The sequence below is a fragment of the Onychomys torridus genome, chromosome 9, assembly GCF_903995425.1.
Source record: "Onychomys torridus chromosome 9, mOncTor1.1, whole genome shotgun sequence".
Classification (NCBI taxonomy): Eukaryota; Metazoa; Chordata; class Mammalia; order Rodentia; family Cricetidae; genus Onychomys; species Onychomys torridus.
Window position 1 is genome coordinate 110,690,027 of NC_050451.1, and position 25,402 is coordinate 110,715,428.

The 25,402-nt window shown below is 40.2% G+C and overlaps 1 protein-coding gene across 5 annotated transcripts in view; it reads left to right on the top strand.

Annotated features, from left to right (window-relative positions):
* Pcca (propionyl-CoA carboxylase subunit alpha) overlaps positions 1-25,402 on the top strand; it is a 387,394-nt gene that overhangs the window by 160,006 nt on the left and 201,986 nt on the right. For all 5 annotated transcript variants that reach the window (XR_004945920.1, XR_004945921.1, XM_036199583.1 and 2 more), the window contains exons 14-18: positions 454-528; positions 4,390-4,458; positions 7,710-7,785; positions 16,281-16,391; positions 20,058-20,160. Coding sequence is in view for 3 of the 5 variants with exons in the window: in XM_036199583.1 (XP_036055476.1) it covers positions 454-528; positions 4,390-4,458; positions 7,710-7,785; positions 16,281-16,391; positions 20,058-20,160 (434 nt within the window). In the remaining 2 variants the exon portion in view is untranslated. The remainder of the gene's footprint in view (positions 1-453; positions 529-4,389; positions 4,459-7,709; positions 7,786-16,280; positions 16,392-20,057; positions 20,161-25,402) is intronic.

Sequence of the window (25,402 nt, forward strand, 5' to 3'; positions counted from 1 at the left end):
GTGTGTAGAAGCCTGTGCAGCTTTTTTCTGAGTCTTTGCTTGAAGAACTCAGCTTCTCAGCTTTACCATATGTGAGCTGTTTGGAGAAGTAAGAAAAACAAATCTCTTTTGTGTGTTGCATTTGTTGTTCTGAACTTAAGTTACATTTTGATGGAGAGTCTAGGTCATTTTATTTTTTGCCTAAGGCGTTCTAAGAAGTTTAAGGAAAAGTTGGAATTTTACCAACTTCAATAAAGTAAGATAGAGGTCAGGCTAAACTCTGCTTGCATTTCTGTTTGAGTTTTAAATATACTTGGAAGTTGTCTACAGGATAAGACATTCGTACTCTGGAATCTGTGGATTGGTAAATACTGTATGTTAAAAATAGACCTATAAATACTCTTCATTGTAGTTAACCTTCCGCGTGCTGGTTTATGTTTCAAAGACTGTGCTTCCTTTCCTTTGAACCTCCAGGACCCCTACAAGTCTTTCGGTTTACCGTCTATTGGGAGACTGTCTCAGTACCAAGAGCCGATACATCTACCCGGTGTAAGTCATTAACTGTGATACCAGCTGAGGGGCTCAGACCTTGATTTATGCCGCACTTTTATGTTAGAGCATGTCAACACCAAAGGGTGTAAATTGAGGGACAGGGAAATTCATGAGGAGTCAATTTTTGTGTTAAAAAAATATTTTTTGTACTTTATGGTATTCGGAAACATCGGAATCTACTCAACAGGGTAAGTTCAAACGCATCTAATCATATAAATGACAGTTTATACTGTAAAGATTATAGTATCGTAAGAATGGGAAATGACTTTTTGTGTTAAAAATATGACCTTAAAAAAAAAAACAAAACACAACCTAATCCTGCTCCCTGTTGTAGTCAGATGTCAAGAAATTCAAGTACAAAATCAGCTCAACAGCAGGACTTTATTAAGGAGAACAAAGTAAGTCCTTCTGTGCGGCATCATCAGCTTTAAGAAAAAGTGACCAGCATTCATTTTATCCCATAGTTGGTCTATTTCTTGTCCTTTAAGCAATTTGGATGCATAAAAAGAACAAGGGAGGTACCCTCTCTCTTAATCAAGGCACTAAGTGCATGGATAGATGACGTAATGTTAGTGGGTGACAAGGCAGAGCAACTGTGAATATGTTCAGTTTGATGGGTGGTAAGATGATGGCGAAAGATTATAGGAAGAATTCTAAATTTGAAGATGTTATTGGATATATGATTTATTTCACTTTTAAACTGTTTTTGCCCATGTGCTTTCTAAAGGGATTTGACCCCTTCTAGGCCTGGAGACTCCATGCTGTGTTCAAAGCGTGGAGGCAGAAAAAAATTGTAAAGATTGAATAGGCATTATGTGATGCTAAATGGCACATGAGAGCAAATGTCATAGGGACATATCTAAATACTTTTTTAATCAAACAAAAAAGTCTTAAATAAGAAGCGTAATGATTACTCTAGTTGTTAGAAGTTTTCACCATGTTGTAATAGCTCACAGAATGTCAAACATTTTGCCCTCTCAAGTTTTTGCAATTTGCAATTTTCAAATGTGAGACCTGTTGAAAGTACAAGTGATAATGGACAAACTCTACCCCCTACAGTCTTTGTCCCACCAAATCTTTCTTCAATTAATGCTGCAGCAGGAGTTTTATGTAATAACATTTGCAGTTGTGATCCATCCATAGAAAGAAAAAACAATTAAAATGCCTTAAATGTTCTGCTTACTGCTGTTATTTGCGTGTGTGAATGTTGCATGTCAGCTAAATGGACCAAGGAATAGATGAAGAGATTGGGGGCAGGAGAGTGCGCACTAAGCTTTGTCTATCATTATTGTTGGGAGCAATCAAATTGATGTCAGCAGGACAGTAGATGCGTTGACAGCTGTAATTATGTATCTCCATGGTGATCACTTTTGGCCTGTCATAGAAGCCCATGAGTCCCCTCCCTTAGAAGCATTTAATCAGATTGGGCTGTCACTTGTCAGGTAGACATGGCGGGCTGGGATTTGTGCTGAGGGGGAGGTGAGTCGAGAATGAAGGGTGGGACATGCCTGATAGTTTCTAGGGTCCACTATTTGGCTGACGGAAGCAATTTTAATTGTGTGGGCGGTGTCTGAGGACTGACTTGAGAACCTCACACTTGGGGGTGCATGAGTGTTTGCAGTGTGGCCCTCTTCCCTTTGCCTTATTAGATGTGTCAGCTTCACTCGGGAAGCCAGCTTTGGCTCTTTGGTTTTTTGCTCACAAGAAGGAGCAAATAGTTCAGAGTTAACTTTTGGTTCACACCTTTCACTTGCTGCTTTAAGCCTGAAACACATTGTTAGATCAGGGCTGAGGCTTTTCCTTGTAGTCTTTGATTGTCTGCTTAGAGATACATTTGACTCTACTCTAGAAGTGAAAATTTATGTAGGCTTTGTTTTCATGGATGAATGGGCACCAAATTTGTTTTTAATTGGTTATTAGAAGTAAGATATGTAGTTGGCTCTTATTTGGAAAACCTATATAAACAATAAGTTAAAAGTCAGGTTTCTTTTATTGCTTTGTACAGTGCCCTTGGGAATGTTGATCTGCTTGCATGTGCTGATTGTATATGATGCATTTTGATTTTACCCTGTGGGTTTAAAGTGACAGATTCCTGTAATTATTTCAGCAAACAACAAAGACAGTTATATCTAGTAGCCACAGATAGGTTACTTAGCTTTTAGGGTAGTATTATTTAAGATGATGAAAACTATGTTATGAACTGTAGAGGAATACAATAATATTCCTTATTGCTTGTAGTATTTTACCAGTGGGTTGGACATGAACTGTGCAGCAGATGACAAGCTGTTCTGAAAGTCAGAGCCTCAGACCTGCAACAATCCTGGTGTGAAACAAGCTTTGGCAATGTGCTGTGGGTATAAAGCTGACAAGCTGGTCAGAGTAGTTCTGGCTTTTTGGCACCCAAACTAATAAAAAAACGACATCTTTTTTCTTAACCTGGTTACAGTGGCCATTTAAATGCTGAGAGAAAGCACACTAAAACGTTACTGCTTTCATGGCCACCCTGTTACTTCTTTCCTATTTTTACAAACGCCAAATTTTATAGAATTTATGCCCCAAGTATGTTTTCAGTAAATAAAGGCCGCACACATCTTGAACGAATGTGGAGTGGCTTTCACTTTAAGCCCTTCATTTGGAATGTGGGGTACATGGGCCCAAATTGTTGCTTTTGCCGCACATACAGAAATAAGAGCTCCCTGGGCATGTCCCAGCTTTCTCCTTAAAACCTTAAAAGAGAAGAGTGGTGTGACTTTTTTCACGTATCTTCTAATGTCTTGTAATAAAGCCATCACCTACACTTATGTGGATATTCTAGACAAGAGGGTCTATGTGCGGTCCTTTGATAATTGCCTAAATTAAAATATTAAAGGCCTACCAGCCACTGTGTTGACCTTTTCCTGCCTTGCCACAGACAGATGAGTTGCTGTTTATTGGGAAGCCTCCTTCTCACAGGTGACAGAGCTTCCTGTCTTCTCTTTCCACCCCTCACAATGTTGGGCACTACAGTCCTGCTGTTTTGGAAGCTTCAATTAAATTCTTCCATTCTAAGCCCTAGGATATGATGCCTCCAGTCTTAAATATTTTGATTAGCATCTAAATCCTTCAGATCCAAAACTTGGTCACAATAAATCTTATAAATGCCCTCTCCTTGGCAGATGCTCATTCAGAATTTTACAAGGCTAACCTCTGCTGTGTTGCTGGCGTCAAGCTGGGAGAGGAAAACAAGAGGCAGTGATGCACTAACTAACTTGTTGGCTGGTTAGCAGCAACCAGGGGCTTCAAAAGGATATTTTGAACCTGCGCTGGTCCTGCCCAAGATGAAAAGTGCAGAATCCAAACTCTAATTGGAGCTTGCATCCTCACAGAGCAGAGCCTTGTGGAAAGCTGTGTAAACACAAGGCCTCTGGGGATCAGAAAATAGCATTCACATGGAGGAGATGAGGCAAAAGAGGAAAAGTGTTGCAGACTTGAAAGCTTGGCCAGTTTCTATGGCTCAGAGGGCCTGTAAGGAGGAGGTACAACTAGGGCCAACCCCCCCCAGTGCTCTCTGAGGGAGGGGCTTTAGTGGGACATCACCCCAACATGCTGCAGACAGTAGCAGGTGCACCCTCGCATACGGATGTATGAAGCCTCCCTCCTTCCAGTTTCCTTTTTTAAGTGAAAGAACAAAAGTTGTATGCCATAGTGTATATTAAGAGATAAATATTATCATGTGTCTGGGTTGTTTTCAGTTTTCCAGAGGCAGGGATATTGAGATTGAAACTTTATTATCCCTTTTCTCCATGGAAAAATAGCTTGTGGTTAAATGAAACAAATCTGCCCAATATGAAGTTATGTACTTTTTCTTTTCTTTCTCAGGTCCGAGTTGACAGTGGCATCCAACCAGGAAGTGATATCAGCATCTATTATGACCCTATGATATCAAAAGTTAGTTCCATTTCTTTATTTTCTTTGAAACAGTACACATATTTAATTAAGGAATCAGAAGTTGAGCCTTTTTCTTAACAATGTGCTGTAACTAAACAAACCAGAAAACAATATGTGAAAGTGGAAACAGTTATCACATGGCTTTGTAGGGCCCCTCAGCCATAGTTGAGCCACACAGTCACCAGCACTGCTCCGGTGCATGTGCACAGCACCATTTTGACCATTGGCAGCTCAGCCTGTTGCAATGAAAGGGATTAGGTTGGTTTTGTTCCTCCAACAGAGGGTGGTGTAAGTGGCAGGTTCTGTGGAGAACTGGGCCTATGGCCTGTGTTTGTGAAGAGTGCTTTTGACCTGGGTAGGTTTTCTAGATGACAGCTTGAGTGGATTTGACTTTGGCTGTTGACACTATGGCTGGAACCCAGAGCCTGGTGTGTCCCAGCCAGGTTCCCCACCACCAAGTGTAGCTGGAGACCTTCTCTCCAGTCCCTGCCAACCCCTGTTAGTCCAAAAACCCACTTATAAAATAAACATACAGACGCTTATATTATTTAAACTGCTTGGCCATTAGCTCAGGCCTACCATTGTCTAGCTCTTACTCTTATATTTAGCCCATTTCTATTAATCTATACTTTGCCACATGGCTTGTGGCTTATCAGTACTTTACATCTTTCTTGTCATGGCGGCGGCTGGTAGTGTCTCCCCCCACCCCAGCCTTCCATTTCCCAGCATTCTCCTCCTCCTTGTCCCACCTACCCTATCCTTCTGGCCTGGCTACTGGCCAATCAGCACTTTATTTATTTTAACCAATCAGAGCAACACATTTGACATACAGAACATCCCACAGCACTTCCCCTTTTCTTTTTTTCAAAAAGCAGGGTTTTAACTTTTATATAGTAAAATTTTAGATGACAAAACAATTATCAAGCAACAATTACAGTTACAATATTAAAGAAAATATCCTATCTATCTTATATGTGAGTCTAAGGTTTTATATCTAACTTATTTTTTATCATAATTGAGGAAATTATAACTATCTAGTCTTCAACCACATCAAAGACCTCAGAAGGATATAATACCTGAGAACCGGGAGAAGGATGCAAGCAACTTTCAGGAGTCTTGTAGGGTAGCCTGGAAACAGCTGGCAGCCTGGACAGTCACCTAATGTTCCGTTGTAAAGTTGGGGCATTTGTCTTCAGCCCACAGGGCTAGAGTCTCTTGGTCACTTTTTTCAGTGTTCTGTAGAATGTCTGGCAGTTTCCTCTGTGAAGCAGGAACCTGAAGGACCATTTTGTCAAGCAAAGTTCAGTGGTCACCTTTCTATAGGTCCTGCAAGTCCAGTTGATCAAGCAGTCCAGGCAAGAACAGTTTCTTGCCTAAATGGCTATTTTTGCCAAGGTGAAGATAAAGTCCATATGAAGTGTCTTCAATGCCCATCCTCCTCTCTGAAGTAAATCAGTGCTGCCAGGAGCAGACATGTCTCACTGTCCAGAAAGTCTATATTTTAAAAATATTTTAAATGTCATATTCTGTAGACCTTTGCAGTATTTGAAGATTACCTGTCTATCTAAAATATATCTATGTATACCTAGAAAACTTAACATGACTATAAGTTTGACTATCATAGAAGACTAATTGATCTGTATTTCTTAATTATCCATTACAATCCAAATGAGTTGCATAAACATAATACCTCAAACGAGAGTAGAAATATACAGTATAACAAAATTAACTTTAAGTTTGTATCAATAGACTAAAATCTATACCAATGTAAAACATTTTAAACAAGTTGTTCTTTAAAAGTAAGTTCATTAATCTACCCTTTTCATCCTATTATATCTATATCATATCCCCTTTTCTTCTTTAGAAAGAGATCATATTTATAATCAACCTGATAGAAAAGTGTACATAAGATTTGGCCTATGTGTCTTTTTAAACTTTAACTTAGCAGAGTAAAGTAAAAAATCATGAACTTCTAAAATCTTAACACTTTATAAATTGTAAAATGCTGCAATATATAAACTTTGGATTTTATTTAAAAACCCCTTGTCTCTGTAACAATAACTTTATCTCAAGGACTGATTATCTTCAGGTTTTCTTTTAGTTTTGTGCTGGAGGTCAGACAGGGATCATGAAGGTTTGTCCAGCACTCTGCCATGAACCACACCTGTGGTCCCCAGAGTGCTTTCTTATGTAGTTGTAGCTGAAGAAACAAGCCATTTTTTATGTTCACAATTTTTTCACTTATTTTTACCATTAATATTCTTAAAAGAAATCTTAGATGCTTTAATTATTAGAGAATCATACTTTGAAAGTAAAAATACACAAAATATTACAAACTGATTTTCAAACTTGCTGTTTCTTTTTTTAGATGTTCTTCCATTCAGAAAAATACCCTACAAATTTTCTAGGTGGCCTATATGTGTAAAATTTATTTATTTATTTATTTTTCTGAAACAGTGTCTCACTATGTACTAGATGATCTGGAACGTGCTTTGTAAATCAGACTGGCCTCAAACTCACAGTGATCTGTCTGCTTCTGCCTCCCAAATGCTGGCCTTAAAGGTATATGCCACCATGTGGCAAACTGGGTTTATATTAAAGAACATATAAAATTTACTAAAATAATTACAGCCTATAATTTGTTGATATGCATTTAAAAAGCCTTAATATATATTGTCAAGGTCCTTTTTTTTTTTTTTTTAAGTTTTAGAGATCACATATAAGAAGACACAGATTCATGCATAAAAATGGCCTTCCTTGTTTTAACCAGCACCTTCAGCTTTTGTGTTAGGTTACGGGAGACAGTAATTTTAGGGACAGTCTAGCCTTTTCTTTCACTTTCATACTGGTTGTTTTGAAAGTTACAAAAGTTTTAGTTGATTAGGAAATCAAACTTGGAAGCCTAGAAAACCAGGGATATTAGCCTCCACACTGTGCCATGTGCTGCTGGGCTGGGTCAGTTCTTCAGGCTCTGTCCCCTCCTTTTCTCCATCTTTCTTCTGTGCTTGTTTCCAGTTTTCAAGTCTTTCTTTACTATGACAATGACATGTCAGGGAAACATCTGAGATAGGTTGGTTCTCATTTGTTTATTCAAAGAAATCTTAATTGACATTTTGTATTAAAAAATTGGACTGCTATGAAAATTGAAAAGACACATTGGTGAATGTGTTAGGAAATATTAAACCTTTACTAGGCCTAGTCACTCAGTGTGTGGCTGGCTCTTGATACAGTCTTGTTTGTTTTGCTCGTAGCTAATCACATATGGGTCAGATAGAGCAGAAGCACTGAAGAGGATGGAAGATGCACTGGATAATTACGTGATCCGAGGTGAAATATACACATGTGCTGCTCTATTACTGTGTGTGGCATCCGGTCTAGTGAACAGCTTTGTACTTAGGGAATTCCACAAAATAATTCCTTACTGTGCTTAAATGAAGATGAGAAAAGTATGAATGAGTTGAACATGGACACCAGGCACGGGTGTTTGACTCTCCGTAGTCCAAGTTATTGAACTGAACATGGGACATAGCTCATTCCTCTGAAGGACTTATGGTATCTCTTATGTGTATATTGTATGTAATATGAGAGACTGTGAAGAACCATTGTCCCGCGTAGTTGGATAGCGAGTTTGCTGTGTCGCTGTCTATGAGATATGGGTCAGAAGTAGGAAGCTTACAGACATGTGGAAATGGACACAGGGCCTTCCATTTGATTAATTCAGGGTCTGGGAGAACAGCTCTTGGATTCTGTGTGGAGAAGAGGTAGGTAGTTTGCTGGAAAGTGTGGTTTTCTTCCCTGGGTCTCTGTCCTCGTTTCTGAGTGGGGTGCTGCCTGAAACAGAAGCCGCTCTTGTACTTGAGTCTGTAAAGTGGTTATTCTTACCCACTTTGAGGAGAAAATTATATACTAAATATAAGTACCAACTTTGTGTTAGTAATGAAAAGAGCTTTACTATCAGATTCAAGTGTACATTATAATTTTGAATGGCCAGTGAGGGTCTAAGAACATCCTCTTTGCAAGCCTGGGTGCTGGATCATTTTTGGCCTCTGCTCTTTCAGGGGACCAGAGTTTGGGTTCAGCATCTACATCAGGTGGCTCACAACCACTCATAACTCTAGCTCCAGGGGGTCTGATATCCTCTTCTGGCCTCTGTGGGTACACATATATATGTGTGCATACAGACATCTGAATAAAGATACAAGATTGGCAGGAGGTGGAGTAGGTATGGTGGAAATGATTGGAAACAAGTAAATGAGATAAAGGTAGAGACTCTGTGACTATGAATGTGACTGTTTTTGAAATTGGACTAATTAGTGTTTCATAAGTAAGACTCAAAATGGAATACTAACAACTAATGGGACACATTTCAGATGAGTCCTGCAGTCCTGCAGAAGGGTGAGAGTGGGGAGAGCTAGCCCAAGTTGTGTATTTACTATGCATATCCCCAGGCTAAAGAGAAAATATGTCTAAACAAACATTAAACTCTAATATGTTTATTTTTCACAGTTGATGCTTTAGCAGGTCTGAAACGAATTTATATACATTCTGGAATTGAGGAAATAAATACATGTATTGTGTATAAAAAGAACCATGTTTTCCCTTGTCAGAAAGGCAGTAATCGATGTGGGAATGAGGGCTTGGGGTTGAATGAGCCCTGTGTGTTGAGTCTGAAGGTATCCATGAGAACTCTTGGGCTTTAATATAACTGAGAACTATGTAAAGGTGTGTCCATGTGTGTGTCTGTGCCCATGTATACACACACCATATGTACATTCTCTAGTGGAAGGGTCTGAATTTGGGCACCATTGGCACTTTGGGGACAGCAACTGTTGTAGGATGACAGTCCTGTATAGAGTGTGCTTGCTCATATGCTTGGCTTCTATCCACTCAGTTTACTAAATGTGCCCAGGCTTGGCCTCGGGAAGAGCATACAATGAGTCTGAACCGCCCATGTAAGAGGGGAAGCCGTGCTGGAAGAGTGCAGTCAGGATAGGTGAAATCCACACCTGTCATCCCAGCACTCACCTGGACTCCACTTACTTGGTAGGCTGAGGCAGGAGGATTGGTGTGTGACAGTTCCAGGCCAGTTTTGGCTACAGTGTGACACCCTGTATAAACTGTAAAACAAACCAACAAAGGAAAACCTCAAAAGCAGATCTGTTAGGAAGACACAGGAGCTGCTTGAAGAGGCCTCCACTGGTCAAACTCGGAGTTTGCCACACAGGAAGTAATGCCAGCAGTAACTTACAGCCTGTAGCTGAAGTGAGAGTCAGGAGCTGGAAATATTTGGGTTGGATAAATGAAGGAGATGGCATGGCTCCTTCACATAGATTTTAAACCAATGGATGTAGAAAAAGCACTATATTGAGAATATAAAATATAAGAAAATCAGTAGATGCTGAAGTTAATGGGAAAAATGGAGAAAAACTCTTTTCATAGATTCTTGGCACCCCTTCATAATATACTTAATAAGTGACATGGGAACTGCTTCATGCTTGCAACCTTACCCAGCAGCCAGGGCTCACTCCTGTCCTGCACCTCACCTCTTATTATGATCATTTGTGACACACATGCACACCCACATATCCACATACACATGCATTCAGGCACACAACTAAAAATGGGTAGACTGATTATAATCATGAGAAAACACCAGACATACCAACCTGAAAGACAATCAACAAAATAAATGGCTTCTGATTTCAAAGGTGTCAAGGTCAATAAACACAAAGAGAAGGCAGCAGCTTATCTAGATCAAAGCCAACCAGAGGCACAGACCAGCCAGTACAAGAGGTTTGCACTAGATCCTGGACCAGGGAAAAAGGTTTTCCTTTGTAGTAAGTCGTAAGTAGACAACTGGGGAAATTTGAGTAATGTCTGTAGATTAGATAGACACTTGTTTCTTAGGAAATGCACAGGATGGTATTTAGAAGCTGTCCTGTCTTCAACTTATCTTCAAGTGTTTACATTAGAAAATAGTGTGTGTGGTCTGTGGTCTATGCGTACAGAGAATACCACAGACTCAGAGGCTGGGTCAAGGGTGAACAATAATTATCTGTATTAGTTTGTCAACTTTTGAAGATTCTGAAATTATTACAGCATAAGTTGGGGTTTTGTTATTGTTGTCTTTTAAAATAAAAGGCGCCCTCCCTGTTACCTTTGATATTTACTTATTTACCTGGTGAATTCTAAAGGATGGGTGTGTTTAAAACTGTTTTGTAAAGGGCAAGAAAGGAAGAAGAATTTACTGTATTGTTAAGTAACTGCTTCATTGATCAAATGTGGATCCCCTCTGCACCCGCACCCTACAAAATTACTTGAACATTTGTGAAAGTAGAGAAATTTTAGAGCATAGTATACCTAGATTAAATTTAAATTCCAAGTCCCCAGGAAAGAAGCAGTGGCCTCGGCCTCTGTTTGATCCTGGTAGAGTGCACAGCTAGTATCTGGCCTGCTGTTTTGGAACCAGCAGGCAGTCAGAAGGCTGCTCCAGAGGCCTCCCTCTGTGGCCTGGTCATGATTTCCCATGCAGATGGGATCTGGTGAACTCTGGCACAGGTCACCCCAATTCCCAATCTAAAACTCTCACTCATAATTTTTATGATTATGTGATTAATAGTATCAGTGAGGCTATAAACTAACGCTGAAAGAATACTCTACTGTCTGCCTACTGTTTATACAGAGACTTACTCAAATGGCATTGTCTTTCCTGGGACATGGAGCAAACTAAACGCACAGTGGTACCTCATGGATCGTTCCTTCCATCTGCTGTTTTGAGCTTTTTAATGTATGGGACAGTTTCCTGATTATTCCTGTTTGGGCTTTAGAATCCATTCCTGGGCACTAGTTCTTGGAGCAGCTAGTTGTGCTGTCAGCCATACATGGAAAAGGAAGTGTTACTTTACTGTGTGCCTTAGAGAACCAAAGCAGCTGGTGACTTGATTTCACATAGCAGTATGTGGTATGCTACTCAGAGAACTTTAAGGACAAATGTATTTGAGTTTTAATTTTATTCTTGAGACATTACTTAGTGAAATCTAAGTCTTTTTCATGTTGTATTTATTATACAAGTAGAAAGTTTTTTAAAAAAATTCTTCAATAGAATGGAAGCAGCCTAGATGCCCATCAATTGATGAATGTGTATTGAAAGTGTGGTATATAGACACAATACAATTTTACTCTGCTGTAAAGAAAAATGAAATTATGAAAATTCCAGGAAAATGGATGGGGTCTGAAAGAATTATATTAAGTAAGGTGACCCAGACCAGATAGACACCACCTTGTCTTCTCATTGATATGATCACAACCACCCTAGTTTGTAGTGTGTGTGTGCCAAGAGAGTGTAAAAAGTTCTGAGGGATGGGGGAGAGTACAAAGGACACATGTGACAGGAAAGCCACAGGAACCTGTGGACAGAGGGAGAAAGGAGAGTCAGCTGTAAGAAGAGCAGGTGCCCATGTGTGTGTTTGGCTCTGTTGTTTAATATCCTAGATTTAAGTAATATTTGTTCACAATCCTTTTGGGTTACCTTTTCTAAAACCAGCACCCCCTTTCAACCATGAATATGGAATGAAATGCCAGTGCAGCATTCACCCTGTTCCTTGCATTTCTTTCAATATTTTGGGTATAGAAAGTAACTTTATCTTGTCCAAATTATAAACTGCATCTTTAAGCCATGTTATGTTTGCTGAAGGCAGATTGTGCTGTTTGGGTATTGGCAGTATGGAGGGATGAGGCACCTCTACTAGGACTAGGCTGTAAAGGGAAACTCAGTAAAGCTAACTGTGAAATATTATATATATAGGCAAATATTAATTTTATTTTATTAACTGGAGCAATAGTCATAGTAGTTAGACTGTCTCACTAACTTATCTACTATTTCAATAGCAAGTTGAGGAGGATGTCTTGTGAATGGATTAACTGAGTTACTAATTTGCATGTAAGAACAATCATTTTTCTCTCTTTGAATTAGATTACTGCTGCACCTTAGTCTTCTGACGTTGGTCCCTACACTTTGGTTATTATAATACCCGTGGTAGTGTGTGGGGTTGATTTCATCCTGCCTCAGTCTGCTGCTTCTCCTGCTGTCTTTCTTCCTTGCTGTTGGTGGCCTTGGCCAGGTCTTGAGACCCTCCTACCTGTCATGGGTGGAGTGGGAATCCCTCAGGCAGCACCAGCCTGTTTCTCACAGGCATCTATCTGCCTTGCTCAGAGTGAAGCAAGTATTTCCCCTTGTCCTTTCCACATCAGCCGGGGCATCCTCTGTTACCCTGTAGACCCAGAGATTAGGACATTCTGATTCACATCCTTCCCTTGACATCAGCCTAGCCACTCAGTTTGTGGCTAAATCCATCACTCTCTCTCAGGTCCCACTCATTTTCTCCACAGACACTGTCAGCCCTTTGCTATGGAGCGCAGCCCGGGCGTTTCCATTGTGTGATTTTAAAGGATGTGTCCCCACCTTCACTCCTCCCCCTGTGCAGTCTCCTCACGATGTGCAGCCTGCCAGCTTCACTCTGCTTCTCCCCGCTATTCTCTCATTTTCTGGAGCACAGTGACTTTGTTCAGGAGCCTGTTGGACGTTGACTGTTGCATTGGACTTTGAGCTGTGTTTGGCTGTGTCTTCTCCTCTTTGGTTGGATTGCCCTCCTTTCAGTCTTCTCCACACAAATGCCCACTGTTAACCATTTGCTTTGTGCAACTGTAGTTAGAGTTTTCCTGCCTGGCCCAGTCAGGGCAAATCTCTCTTGCCTGCCAGTCTCACAGTCGCTCAGACCCAACCAAGAAAGCATACAGAAACTTATATTGCTTACAAACAGTATGGCTGTGGCAGGCTTCTTGTTATCTACTTCTTCTATCTTAAATTAACCCATTTCTGTTAGTCTATACTTTGCCACATGGCTTGTGGCTTACCAGTGACTTTACATGTTGCTTTTCATGGCGGCGGCTGGAGGTGTCCCTTCCTCAGCCTTCTACCTCCCACAATCCTCTTCTCTGCTTTTCCCGCCTTAACTTCCTGCCTGGCTACTGGCCAATCAGCATTTTATTTATACAGTGTGATATCCACAGCACTTCCCCTTTTCTTTTTTGTTAAAAAAGGAAGGTTAACTTTCACATAGTAAAATTACAGATAACAAAACAATTATCAAGCAAGAATTACAGTTACAATATTAAAGAAGATATCCTATCTATCTTATATTTGTGAGTCTAAGGTTTTATATCTAACTTATCTTTTATCATAACTGAGGAAATTATAACCATCTAGTCTTCAACCACATCAAAGACCTCAGAAGGATATAATATTACCTGAGAACCGGGAGAAGGATGTAGGCATTTTTCAGGAGTCTTGCAAGAGTAGACAGAGACAGCTGGCAGCCTGGACAGTCACCTAATGTTCCTTTGTAAAGTTGGGGCATTTGTCTTCAGCCCACAGGGCTAGAGTCTCTCAGTCATTTCTCTCAGTGTCCTGTAGAATGTCTGGCAGTTTCCTCTGTGAAGCAGGAACCTGAAGGACCATTTTGTCAAGCAAAGTTTAGTGGTCACCTTTCTATGGGTCCTGCATGTCCAGTTGATCAAGCAGTCCAGGCAATCAAGCAGTCCAGGCGTGAACAGTTTCTTGTCCAAATGGCTATTTTTGCCAAGGTGAAGATAAAGTCCATATGAAGTGTCTTCAATGCCCATCCTCCTCTCTGAAGTAAAACGGTGCTGCCAGGAGCAGACATGTCTCACTGTCTAGAAAGTCTAAATTTTAAAAATATTTTAAATGCCATATTCTCTAGGTCTTTGAAGTATTTGAAAATTACCTATCTATCTGAAATATATCTGTGTATACCTAGAAGACTTAACTAATATGGCTACGAGTATGATTATCATAGATGACTAATTATTAATCTATTTTTAATTATCCATTACAATTTAAAATGAGCTATACAAACATAATACCTTAAACATGAGTAGAAATATGCACACAGTATAACAAAATTAACTTTAAGTTTGTATCAATAGACTAAAGTCTATACCAATGTAAAACATTTTAAACAAGTTGTTACTCTTTAGAAGTAAGTTCCTTAATCTACCCTTTTATCCTATTATATCTATATCATATCCCCTTTTTTTCTTTAGAAAGAGATCACATTTATAATCAACCCGCTTTAAAGAAAAATATTGGTTTTTCTGTGTCCCACACCAGAGGGCTCTTCTGATTTGGGACACAAGAATCTCTTAACCTTTTCTTTTAGCAATATGTCTGGGTTTAGAGAAGGAGTGAGCCAATTCCATCTCCAAAGCCAGCTTGATAGTTTTGGGAATGTGGGCATAGTTTTTCTTACTACTTCCTGCTGGAGGGGGGCGCTGTATCTTATGGGGACACAAAGAAAATTTTAGGATTGTGGAGTAGTCCATTAGGGTGAACCTCTAAGCCAGTTGCCTTGAAACCATTCTGGATGTTGGATCATCTGGCCATGGTGTCATCAGAGACCTTTCAGGTGGTCTTGGCTGATCAAACCTGATGTATCTTAATCTGGAACAAACCCATAGCCTATGGCTTTCTGTGGAAACAAAAGCAGAGACTCCTTTCCAAAGCAACATATCCCTATATCCAAATTTTGAAGTCAAGGTACCTTTAAAATTTACATATTTGTTTAAATCAACAGCTTTTATGATCAAATCGTTTTCTGCAGTTAAAAATCCCAAAGACAACATAAACCAGATTCTCTGTGTAATATCCATCTTTGTAAGACTGAAACGCCTCTGTGGCTGCTGGCTCCGCCCACCTCAGCTTCCCAACCTGGCAGTGGTACAGTTTACCACCAGCTCTGGGTCTGGAGCCATGTGTACCATCAACTATCAGAAGCAGTTCTATCAAAGCAGCACATAGCCCAGAAACGCTTTTTTTTTTTTTTTTTTTTTTTTTAAAACTAGCAAAGGCTAAATCTACCACGCAGCAGAATAAAGTGCTGCTTGTAGACTCCTCATTCCCACCACACTGCAGGTCAGATGCACAAGCCAGGAACCTGCCATAGTAGCTCAAACCAGCAGGCTGCTGCTACCTTGAGAAAGACAACTAGGAAGCTGTTTTTAGCTCCGTTATAGAATCTTTTTTCTCAGGTTTTAGGTGGAAATTCTTGCCCCACGTTGGGCGCCATTTTTAGTTAGAGTTTTCCTGCCTGGCCCAGTCAGGGCAAATCTCTCTTACCTTCTAGTCTCACAGTCGCTCAGACCCAACCAAGAAAGCATACAGAAACTTATATTGCTTACAAACAGTATGGCTGTGGCAGGCTTCTCGTTATCTACTTCTTCTATCTTAAATTAACCCATTTCTGTTAGTCTATACTTTGCCACATGGCTTGTGGCTTACCAGTGTCTTTACATGTTGCTTTTCATGGCGGCGGCTGGAGGTGTCCCTTCCTCAGCCTTCTACCTCCCACAATCCTCTTCTCTGCTTGTCCCGCCTTTACTTCCTGCCTGGCTACTGGCCAATCAGCATTTTATTTATACAGTGTGATATCCACAGCATGCAACAGTGAAAAATCTTTGATTTTAAAAAAATTATCTATTTTATTCTATATATATGAGTGTTTTGCTTGTATGTATGTATGTGCATCATGTATATGTCTTGTGCTCATGTAGTCAGAAGAGGGCACCAGTCTGCCTTGAACTGGAGTTTTGGGTGGTTGTGAGCACAGCTATCCTCTGCATTTTTCACATGGGAGTGAAACTGACATTTGTATGGCAAGCATCTTATCAATTCCCTTAGCCCTCCCAAAGTTAGATTGTTACCTGACTCATTGTTCTCCAGTTCAGCTTCAACTTTTTGTTTTTAGGTGTTACTCACAACATCCCCTTGCTTCGCGAGGTGATAATCAACACACGATTTGTGAAAGGGGACATCAGCACCAAATTTCTCTCTGATGTGTATCCCGATGGCTTCAAAGGTATGTGTATATATATATATATATGTGCTGAACTGTTTAATTCTCAGAAGTTCATTGAGTTACATCAGGTTATTTTTGTTCTTAATTGTAACACATAGCTTTTCTTTTATGACTGAAGGTTCCTTGGCTTCTGTTCCACTTAGTGTTTTTGGAGTATTCTTGACCCTCCTCTTCACTCCTCTTTCCTTCCCTTCTCCTCCCCTCCCCTGCCATAACCTATTCTCTCTGCCTGCCAGTCCTGCCTATCCCTCTACTGCCTAGCTATTGGCTGTTCAGCTTTTTATTAGACCAATCAGGTGCCTTAGGTAGGCAAAGGGAACATATCTTAACATCATTAAACAAATGCAGCATAAACAAATGTAACACAACTTTACAGAGTTAAAAGTAATATTCAACAACATAAACAAATGTAACACATCTTTATGTAGTTAAAGTAATATTCCACAACACTCCCATGTTATTCCCTGAGGTTATTTCATGCCAGATTTTCCTTCTCTGAGTGGCCACCATCTCCTGTCCTTCAGACAATGGTTTCACCTTCCCCAGTTTTTCCCCCCAGAGCAAATCTTAGCTATGTTAAGCTATCATCTTTGACTGTTTGATGTATGTGCCTGGGAGACATCAGGAAGTGGCAAATGAAGCAAGTCCAGGACCTTCTCAATATGTTTGGGGCCAGGTCGCTATTCCCCGTGGGGTTACCCATCTGTTTCCCATCTGGCCTGATCTCCTCAGCACTGTTCAGAGGCAAGTGCCTGTATCTATGACTGTATTAAGATTTTCTATTATATGTGTTTATTTTCTCAAATCTATTTGTAACTGGGGACACTTTTACAAAAGGTTCTTAGATTTGAACTTTGAAATGATTGAATCTAAAATTTAAAAATAGGATACACAAGAATTGTTGACTTTTTAAATTTGAATATTAAAAAGAAAATTTTCTTTGATTTGAAACTAAAGGAAAAAATGAAGAAGCTATCTTAAGAACTATAATTTCAATTCACCAGATATGAGCATTTTGTATTTATTTCTCTAATACCTTGTCACACTTTAACTTCAAGCCCCTTTAAAAACAGTATCAGAAGTATCTATTTTTCCTTTGGGAAGTTACTGATTTTTTGTATGAATTTGATTGAATATATGAAGTATGCATATGTGTTATCATATTCTCTCTTTTGTGTGCTGCTGAGGATAGATTTCAGAGCCTGCTACTGGGGTGCCCAATGAAGTCTGAGGACCATTAGTTCTCTTTTGCTCCAAAGAGCTTAATGTATCTAGTGATCTTTGTATGTTACTGAGGAATTGGAACATACTCACTGATTCATTTGTAAATAACTGTAGTAAATCCATTTGGTGTTGACATGGGAACAATCATATCACCATGCATTCTGTGTCCTGGGGTCTGGACCCATTAATAGACTCCAGGAAGAAATGCAGAAATACTTCACCTTGAAAATGAAGGTCAATAAAAAGAAAACAGGAAAATTGCTCTAGTCTTGCTGGCCTGTGAGGGACTCCTAGGGTCTCAAGTCATCCCTGAGCCACACTTGAAGAATCCTTCTAGGTGTTTGTTTTGGGATGTCTGGATCTCTTTTCTGTTATCCACCTCATATAGAATGTATGGATAGCTGTGGATTATGTGGGCCTTTTCTTCCCTGCTCTAGTGTCAGGAGAAGATCAGGGATGTGACATGGCCCACAAGGTTGTGGTTTATGAGGTCAGTGAGTGGTGTCCCTGGAATCCTAGAATCAGGTGTGAGCTCCCAAGTTGTGTTACAGTTCATTCAGTGTCTGGGATTTGTCCCAAAAAGGGATGTATCGCTTGGGTTTTCCATACCCTTCTATTTTGTAAATTCCTTTTTTGTAGAAGAATGTGCTATAGATCTTGAAAAATATTTATATTTAAACTCTTAGTATTTTTAGTTTATTCTGAGTGAGTTTTAGAAATAACGTTTAAACTACTTTATTTATTTCAAATAATTTGTGTGCCTACTGGATATTCTTTGCTCAGAACTTCAGTTGTACCTACTGTGCTATGTGATTGTTTGCTGTCTCATGACTAGCAGCAGACTGTGGTTGCTTCAGCTCTCAAGTGGTATGCTTACTACAGACCCTGCAGTGTCTGGCTCCTGCTTAGACACTATTCCTGAACAGTTCTGCCAATGCAGCAGTTACCTGCTGCAAGGTAGTCAGGCACATGAGGCCTGCCAGCGGCTAGACCACTGCCCCTGGGGCCAACTGAATTTTGGTGTGGAGAGAAATTGTGAGGGTGAGAAATTTGTTGATTTATTGATTGACTGATCAGTTGGTTGATCCGCCTTCAAGTTCTGACTACATATATAAAGGCAGGAGAAGCATCCCTTTATTTTGTTTGAATTCTTCATGCTAGAAAAACATGGCCTTGTCCATGTCCCTGACCAGCATCAATCTGCTTCTGCAGAGGCTGGAACTTTGGCCTTTTATGCTCACTTTCTTTAGAAATAAACTTATGGATGGGAGTGATGACAAGAAGCAAGTGTGAGGGGCTGGTGTGGTTCCTAGAGAGTTCTTTGTATCTGGCTTTCCCATTTATTGTTCTGTTCTGAATACCTACTTAACTCTCTTTTCTGGGGCTGGAGAGATGGTCAGCAGTGAAGAACATTTGCTCTTCTTCCGGAGGGTCCAAGTTCAGTTCTTAGCACCCGTGTCAGTGGCTTATAGCTGTTTACACTCCAGCTTCAGGGAATCCAATGCCTCTGGCCTTCATGGGCACCTGAACATGGGCACCTGCATTCATGTGCACATACCCACATCCAGACACACTTCTACACATAATTTAAAATAAGAAACATAAGAGTTTTGAGCTGTTGGACTTGGTGCTGGGAAACAAACTCTCAAGAGCCATGCATGCTCATAACCACTGAGCCAGCTCAGATGCCTGGGTTTATTATTTTGATAGTATTTTTATCTAAACAGTTACGTTTCTTTTTCTAAAAGATTCAGTAAACATAACACTTTCATGTACTTCAGAGTTCAGATTAATAGGGCCGGTGGTAGGGTACAGGGGAGGGATCAACCATGTATCAATCAACCTTTTTGCTAGATGCTACAGAGAGATTTTGTCCACCTTCAATACATATACCCTTAACACTTTATTGTTCACATTGCAGAGTAGCCAGACTATGAATTTTGGAATTGTTTACTCATAACTTTTAGAATAAATGGTGTTGGTACGCAGCCACAGCTTTAGAAAAGTCAGTAATTTCTTGTTCTCCAGTATAAATCAGTAAGTTTGAAATATAGTTGCTTAGATAAGAAGATTCCACTGAAAATTAAATCATGGTTTGTGTAAAAATAAGTGTTAAATGATACCTGGAAATTTGCTTTCAATAATGTCGTCATTATTCTGGTATATTTGTAAATCCATGACCAGAGAATTCTAGTTGGAAAATTAATAAACTTTGAAAACAAAACAAAGTCTCTTTCCCTATGTTGGGCAGTAAGCTTTGAGTGAACAAAGCTCAGGGTTTTTTTTTCTTATGGAGCTTTCTTACACCCTTTCACCTGCTTCTTATATAACTCTAGGTTTATAATAGATGTCTGGTGAAGTTCTTGTCAGATTGACTAATAACTGTAAGAGTAGTGCAGATGTTGACATTACAGATATGACTGATGGATTGATTTCCTACAGGACACATGTTAACACAGAGTGAGAGAAACCAGTTATTGGCCATAGCATCATCGTTGTTTGTGGCATCCCAGTTACGAGCACAGCACTTTCAAGAGCATTCAAGGTATGAAGTCAATGGTCAGAAAATACTCATGATTGTCTTTCTGTATAGAAACAAGCCAGCAAATGCACTGGCTGGTCTTGGCTCTTGATCTTCTCAGGGTCTTTGGGGAAGCACAGTAAGCACAATATAGTGCTGTGAATACATTAGTCTGTCTGTCTGTCTGTCTTTTCTTTTCTTTTCTTTCTTTCTTTCTTTCTTTCTTTCTTTCTTTCTTTCTTTCTTTCTTCCTTCCTTCCTTCCTTCCTTCCTTCCTTTCTTTCTTTCTCTCTTTCTCTGTCTGTCCGTCCGTCCGTCTGTCCCTCCCTCCCTCCCTCCCTCCCTCCCTCCCTCCTTCCCTCCCTCCCTCCCTCTTTCTGTCTCTCTCTCTTGGAAAAGAGTATCTTAGCTGTCTAATTTAGACATCAGTAGAGGTAAGAAGCCACTCTGATATTTGCTGGGGATTTTGTTCAGCTTAGTTTGCATTGGTTATTTCTATTTTATTAATTTGATGGTCTTGAAAAATGTTCACTGTATAGCATTAGGAACCAATCTCAGAGGTTAAAACACACATGTCAGAAATGGAAGCTGAAGAGTGGGATTAACACCATGAGATGGTTATCTGTAACCCAAGGATAACTTCTAACTTTCTGGTGACCCAGGTGAAAGGGGAAACACACCTTCTACTAGCATAAGCACAAAAATCTCATGGGCAATGCTGTTTTTCGGCAATGGGGTTATTGATGATAAAGCTGTGCTTGCTAGAGTAACCCTTATAAGGAAAGCTGTGGTGTTGCTAAAACTGCATTATTATTCTTTCTTTTTGCTTTTCTGCAAGAGGAACAATGAGAGAATGGGGTGGTGATAGAAGATGTCCAAAGAGCTCTGTTCAGCACCCATCAGGGTATCTCTGAGAAAGTAGACATTTATCAAAGTTGTGTGCAGTTGCATCTTAGTACTTAATGTGGTTCATTTATGCTACTTATTCAGAGAAAGTGCTAGAAGCTCAGTGTACAATCTTTTTAGGAGTAATGATTCAGTAGCTATTTGGAGAGGGGGTGTGGCAATGGTTGAGTAAACTACAGATGATTGGCAGGAGAGGGAGAGTAGTCAGAGCCATGAATATGATGACTACTCTCCTTGATTGCCCTGCAGTCTAGTATGGAAGTTAGGAGCCACATGTGCTCTTAAGATTAAACTTAAACCTAATTTCTCCATCATACTGGCCATATTTCACGTGCTCAGCAGCCTCATGTGTTGCAAGGCTATGTGCTTTGTGAACACAATGGCCTTTTCATCTTGGCAGTCCTGCTCTGCTGGGTTCTGTGGGCCTGTGCTGCTCTAGCAGGAGGTGTGCTCAGGAGGGAATCTTAACCTAATGTTGTCTGTGGTTACTTATTAAATGACTGTGATATTTCTGCCCTCATTCTCCTATTATTTGGATTGCTGTTACCTCAGCAGTCCTAAGTAGTTCAACGTGAAATGATAGGCTTTTAGGAGTTGGGTTGGCTTTTATTTAAACAAAATAAATATACTCATTTATTTTGTGTCAGACTCTGAAGAGGACTGAAAGTATGAAAAGTGAAAATTGGGTTAATCCCAGACTTGGTTAGCAGCCACATAACCATTGCAGTGCTTGGAGGGGGGTGCATTTTGCGTAATTAGAGTCACCCTAGTAACACAGTTGACAGCTCCTTGTGCTTTGTTTTTTTTTCTTTTGTTTGTTTGTTTTTTGTTTTTTTTTTTCAGTTCAAGCTTTAAGTCTAGGGCCGGAGCTATATTTTCAGCTCTTAATCTTTTTTGATTAAAAAATCTACAATATTATATTGTGATTATTTACTAGCTATTCTTTGGAAAAGTTAAGTTGTAGAGGTATTTAAACATCTGCAATTTATGATAGTATGTGGAGCCACATCTAATATTTACTCAGCTTCCACAGTCATAAAAAATACCCCCTCCCTCATTTCCTCTCTGTGCATTACCCACCTGCCACAGTTGTTAACGGTTTAAGGGAAATTTCCAGGCACAAATAGACAAGTTTTACTTGTGTGCTTCAATGAAATGCTGCTCCTGTGTGGCTTATGATCCCTGAGACGTATGTGCCAAGTGTCTCTATTACAAAGTTTGGTTGCCTCACCTCTATTTGGTGCTGCCTTCAGTGACTATCTTCCTTTGTGTTTGACTTCTGCAGAGTTTCTACCCCAAATTGTAAATTTCATCATTGCTACTTTTATAACTTTACATGTCATATTGTTGAACTCATTGTCTTTTTATAAGTGGGAAGAATTACATAAGTGAAATACATAGATTAGAGTTGTTATGCAGATAATCGTGCTTATGTATATTTCCCATGGGACAAGTAATTGTTCCTTTTTAGTGAGTTGATTTTCAGTGGAACTTACCACTTACTTAGGCCAAAATGCTCTTAAACTATCACCACCATTAACAACAGAGACTCTCTACAGTTACAGTTACAAGTTTGCTATAGAGGGGCCTGATGCCTCCTCTAAGCTTAGGTCTGCTATTTGAACCTTCACAGCCTGGCTTCTGAGGCTGTTTTTATGATTGGCTTGGGAATGGAGTGGCATGTCACCCTCCAGGTGTGGCTCCACCATGCTGTGTTTTCACTTCCAAACCAGTAGCTCACAGCCCTTCCTCTGGCTTGCTTGTTTTGGCTGCTGATCTTATTTTCCCAATTTCTCTGTGGTTTTTACTCTTTCATCATTTATGACTTGGAAAAAGGCATTACTATGTACCATAGTTTTTAGATAGTAAAGTGAGAGAGGGCATTTCTGGGGGGAAAAAAGGAAAGTTAATGTCAGAGACAATAGTATGCTTCTTGGGACGCCTGTAAGTGTGCAGAACACAGCTCTTACACACAAACTAATTTGCTGTATAGTTATGTTCCTTTGTAATTCTTAACATTCTGGGGCTTGGGGGTGTCAGTCACTCAGAGCTGAGGCGTGGAGCACTGTCCCTAGGTCCAAAATAAAGTTAAAAATAAAAATACTTAATTAGCAGAGGTGAATATTAAAATTCTGTTAAATAAATGCTTTCTCTTATGTGGACCTGACATGATTTTACTGGCATGGTGGTTTGGTATAGTAATTTGTTGAACTAATAACTGTTAGAAGGAAAAATAACAATGACAATCCCTTAGTCCCTTTTGGTAATGTTTATATATGCTCAAAATGCCTGATCTCCTCAGCTCGAGATCCAGCTTGTGGAGCAGTCAGTGGAACTTACCTTACCCTGGGCAGGCCCAGCTCTGCCCCTCAGGCTTCTCAGATGCTGGTGAGAAGGCCCACCTGCCTTCAGAGAACTGTCCTACTTCCTCCCCTCTGGCGGCAGCATTTCTCTGTAATTCATCTTTCATAAGGTTTGTAGCTCTGAAGCTGTCACCTGGGTTTTCTGCTAAGCCATGTAACTTACAGAGGGTTAGTGACTTGGTGGCCAACTCTCTCTTCCCTGAGCAGTAAGCATGCTTGGTGTTCTTAAGAGTGAGGAAGAGGCAGGTATAGAGAGAGCCCTGTTCCCCTTTAGAGGTGGTCCTCATGCCTAAGCCATGCTGTAAGGGGCAAGAGCAGTGTTATCTGTTTTCACACATTGCATTTATCTCAGGGTCTTTGAGAGTAAATGCTGACTCTAGGCTTATAAAAGTACTGTAGCAGGAATCTTAAAATGTCTTATTAATAAAATTAGACCTGAGGCCAGTTATTGGGGTGAATGCTGGAAGATCAGAGAGCCAGAACAGGCCACAGCTACCTCACCTGGCCAACTTCTCAGCTGATCCTGTTTCCTCAGACTGGAAGCCTCTGTGTCCTTATCCGAATGGGTCTCAGCTGAACTGCTGCTCCAAAGCCTAAAAGCTTAACCAGCCAAAAGCTTAACCAGCCAAATGCTTCTAGTTTCTGGCCTTCACGCCTTATATATCTTTCTGGTTTCTGCCATCACTCCCTGGGATTAAAGGTGTGAGTCACCATGCCTGGCTATGACCTAGAACTCACAGAGATCCGCTTGGCTCTGCCTCCTGAGTGCTGGGATTAAAGGCGTGTGCTACCACTGCCTAACCTCTATGTTTAATATTGTGGCCATCCTGTTCTCTGACCCCAGATAAGTTTATTAGCATGCACAATATTTTGGGGAACACAATACCACCACAAAGTACTGTTATTGCAGATAAATAGAAATTAACTAAATTTCATTGGCCTTATTTTGTTCACTTGCTTTTCCTCCTTTGCCCTTTTGCTGGCTAGTAGTTCCTCAGCTTGACATAGGCTAGAATCACTTGGGAAGAAGGAACCTTAATTGAGGAAATGTCTCTGTCAGACTGAGCTGTGGGCAAGCCTGTGGGACATTTGCTTGATGAATGATTGATGTGGGTGGGCCTGGCCCACTGGGCCTGTGATGTTAGATGGTATAAGAAAACAGGTTCAGCAGGCCATGGGGAGCAAGCCTATAAGCAGCTCTTTTCCATGTTCTGTGCTTCAGTTCCTGCCTCAAGTTCCTGCCCTATCTGGTGATGGACTGACTGTAAGCTATAAGGTGAAACAAACCCTTCCCTCCTCAAGTTGCATTTAGTCTCGGTATTTTATCAACAGCAATAGAGAAACCAACCCTACGACAACCAACTTTTTTTTTTTTTTTTTTTTTTTTTTTTTTTTTTACAGCTCACCAGAAGGTACACTCAGAATCTATTTTATAAGGGAACAATTGGTAAAATTAGCATAGTTTAACTCTTGAATTCATTTGGAATTTACTTAATGATTGTTGTTGATAAAGAGAACTAATGAGTTCAGGCATGGTAGTTCAGACTTTTAATCCCATCACTTGGGAGGCTGGGGCAGAAGGATTGGTATGAGTTTGAGCATAGTACAGGCTACACAGTGAGTAACAGGTTGGCTAGAACTACATAGTAAGGAGACCCTGTTGAGAGAGGGAGGGGAGAAGGAAGAGAGGTGAGAACAAATGGTATTCTCATTTGTGTTAAACAGCAGAATTTACCCCTGTAGCTGTTTCCAAGTGTAGAGGTCTGTAGTGTCAACTATAACAACAGTGTTTGCAGCAGCCCTAGAGCTTCTTTGTCTTATAGAACTGAAAGTCTGTTCAATAATGAACTCCCCTCTCCTGCCCCAGAGCCACCACACTGCCCCCCCTTCTGTAAGTTTGACTACTTCATTCTGTATTTCTCATATAATAATTATTCCTAATCTTAAAAAGTCCATTGTGGACTATTACTTTAACTAGGCAAAGATGTATTACATTT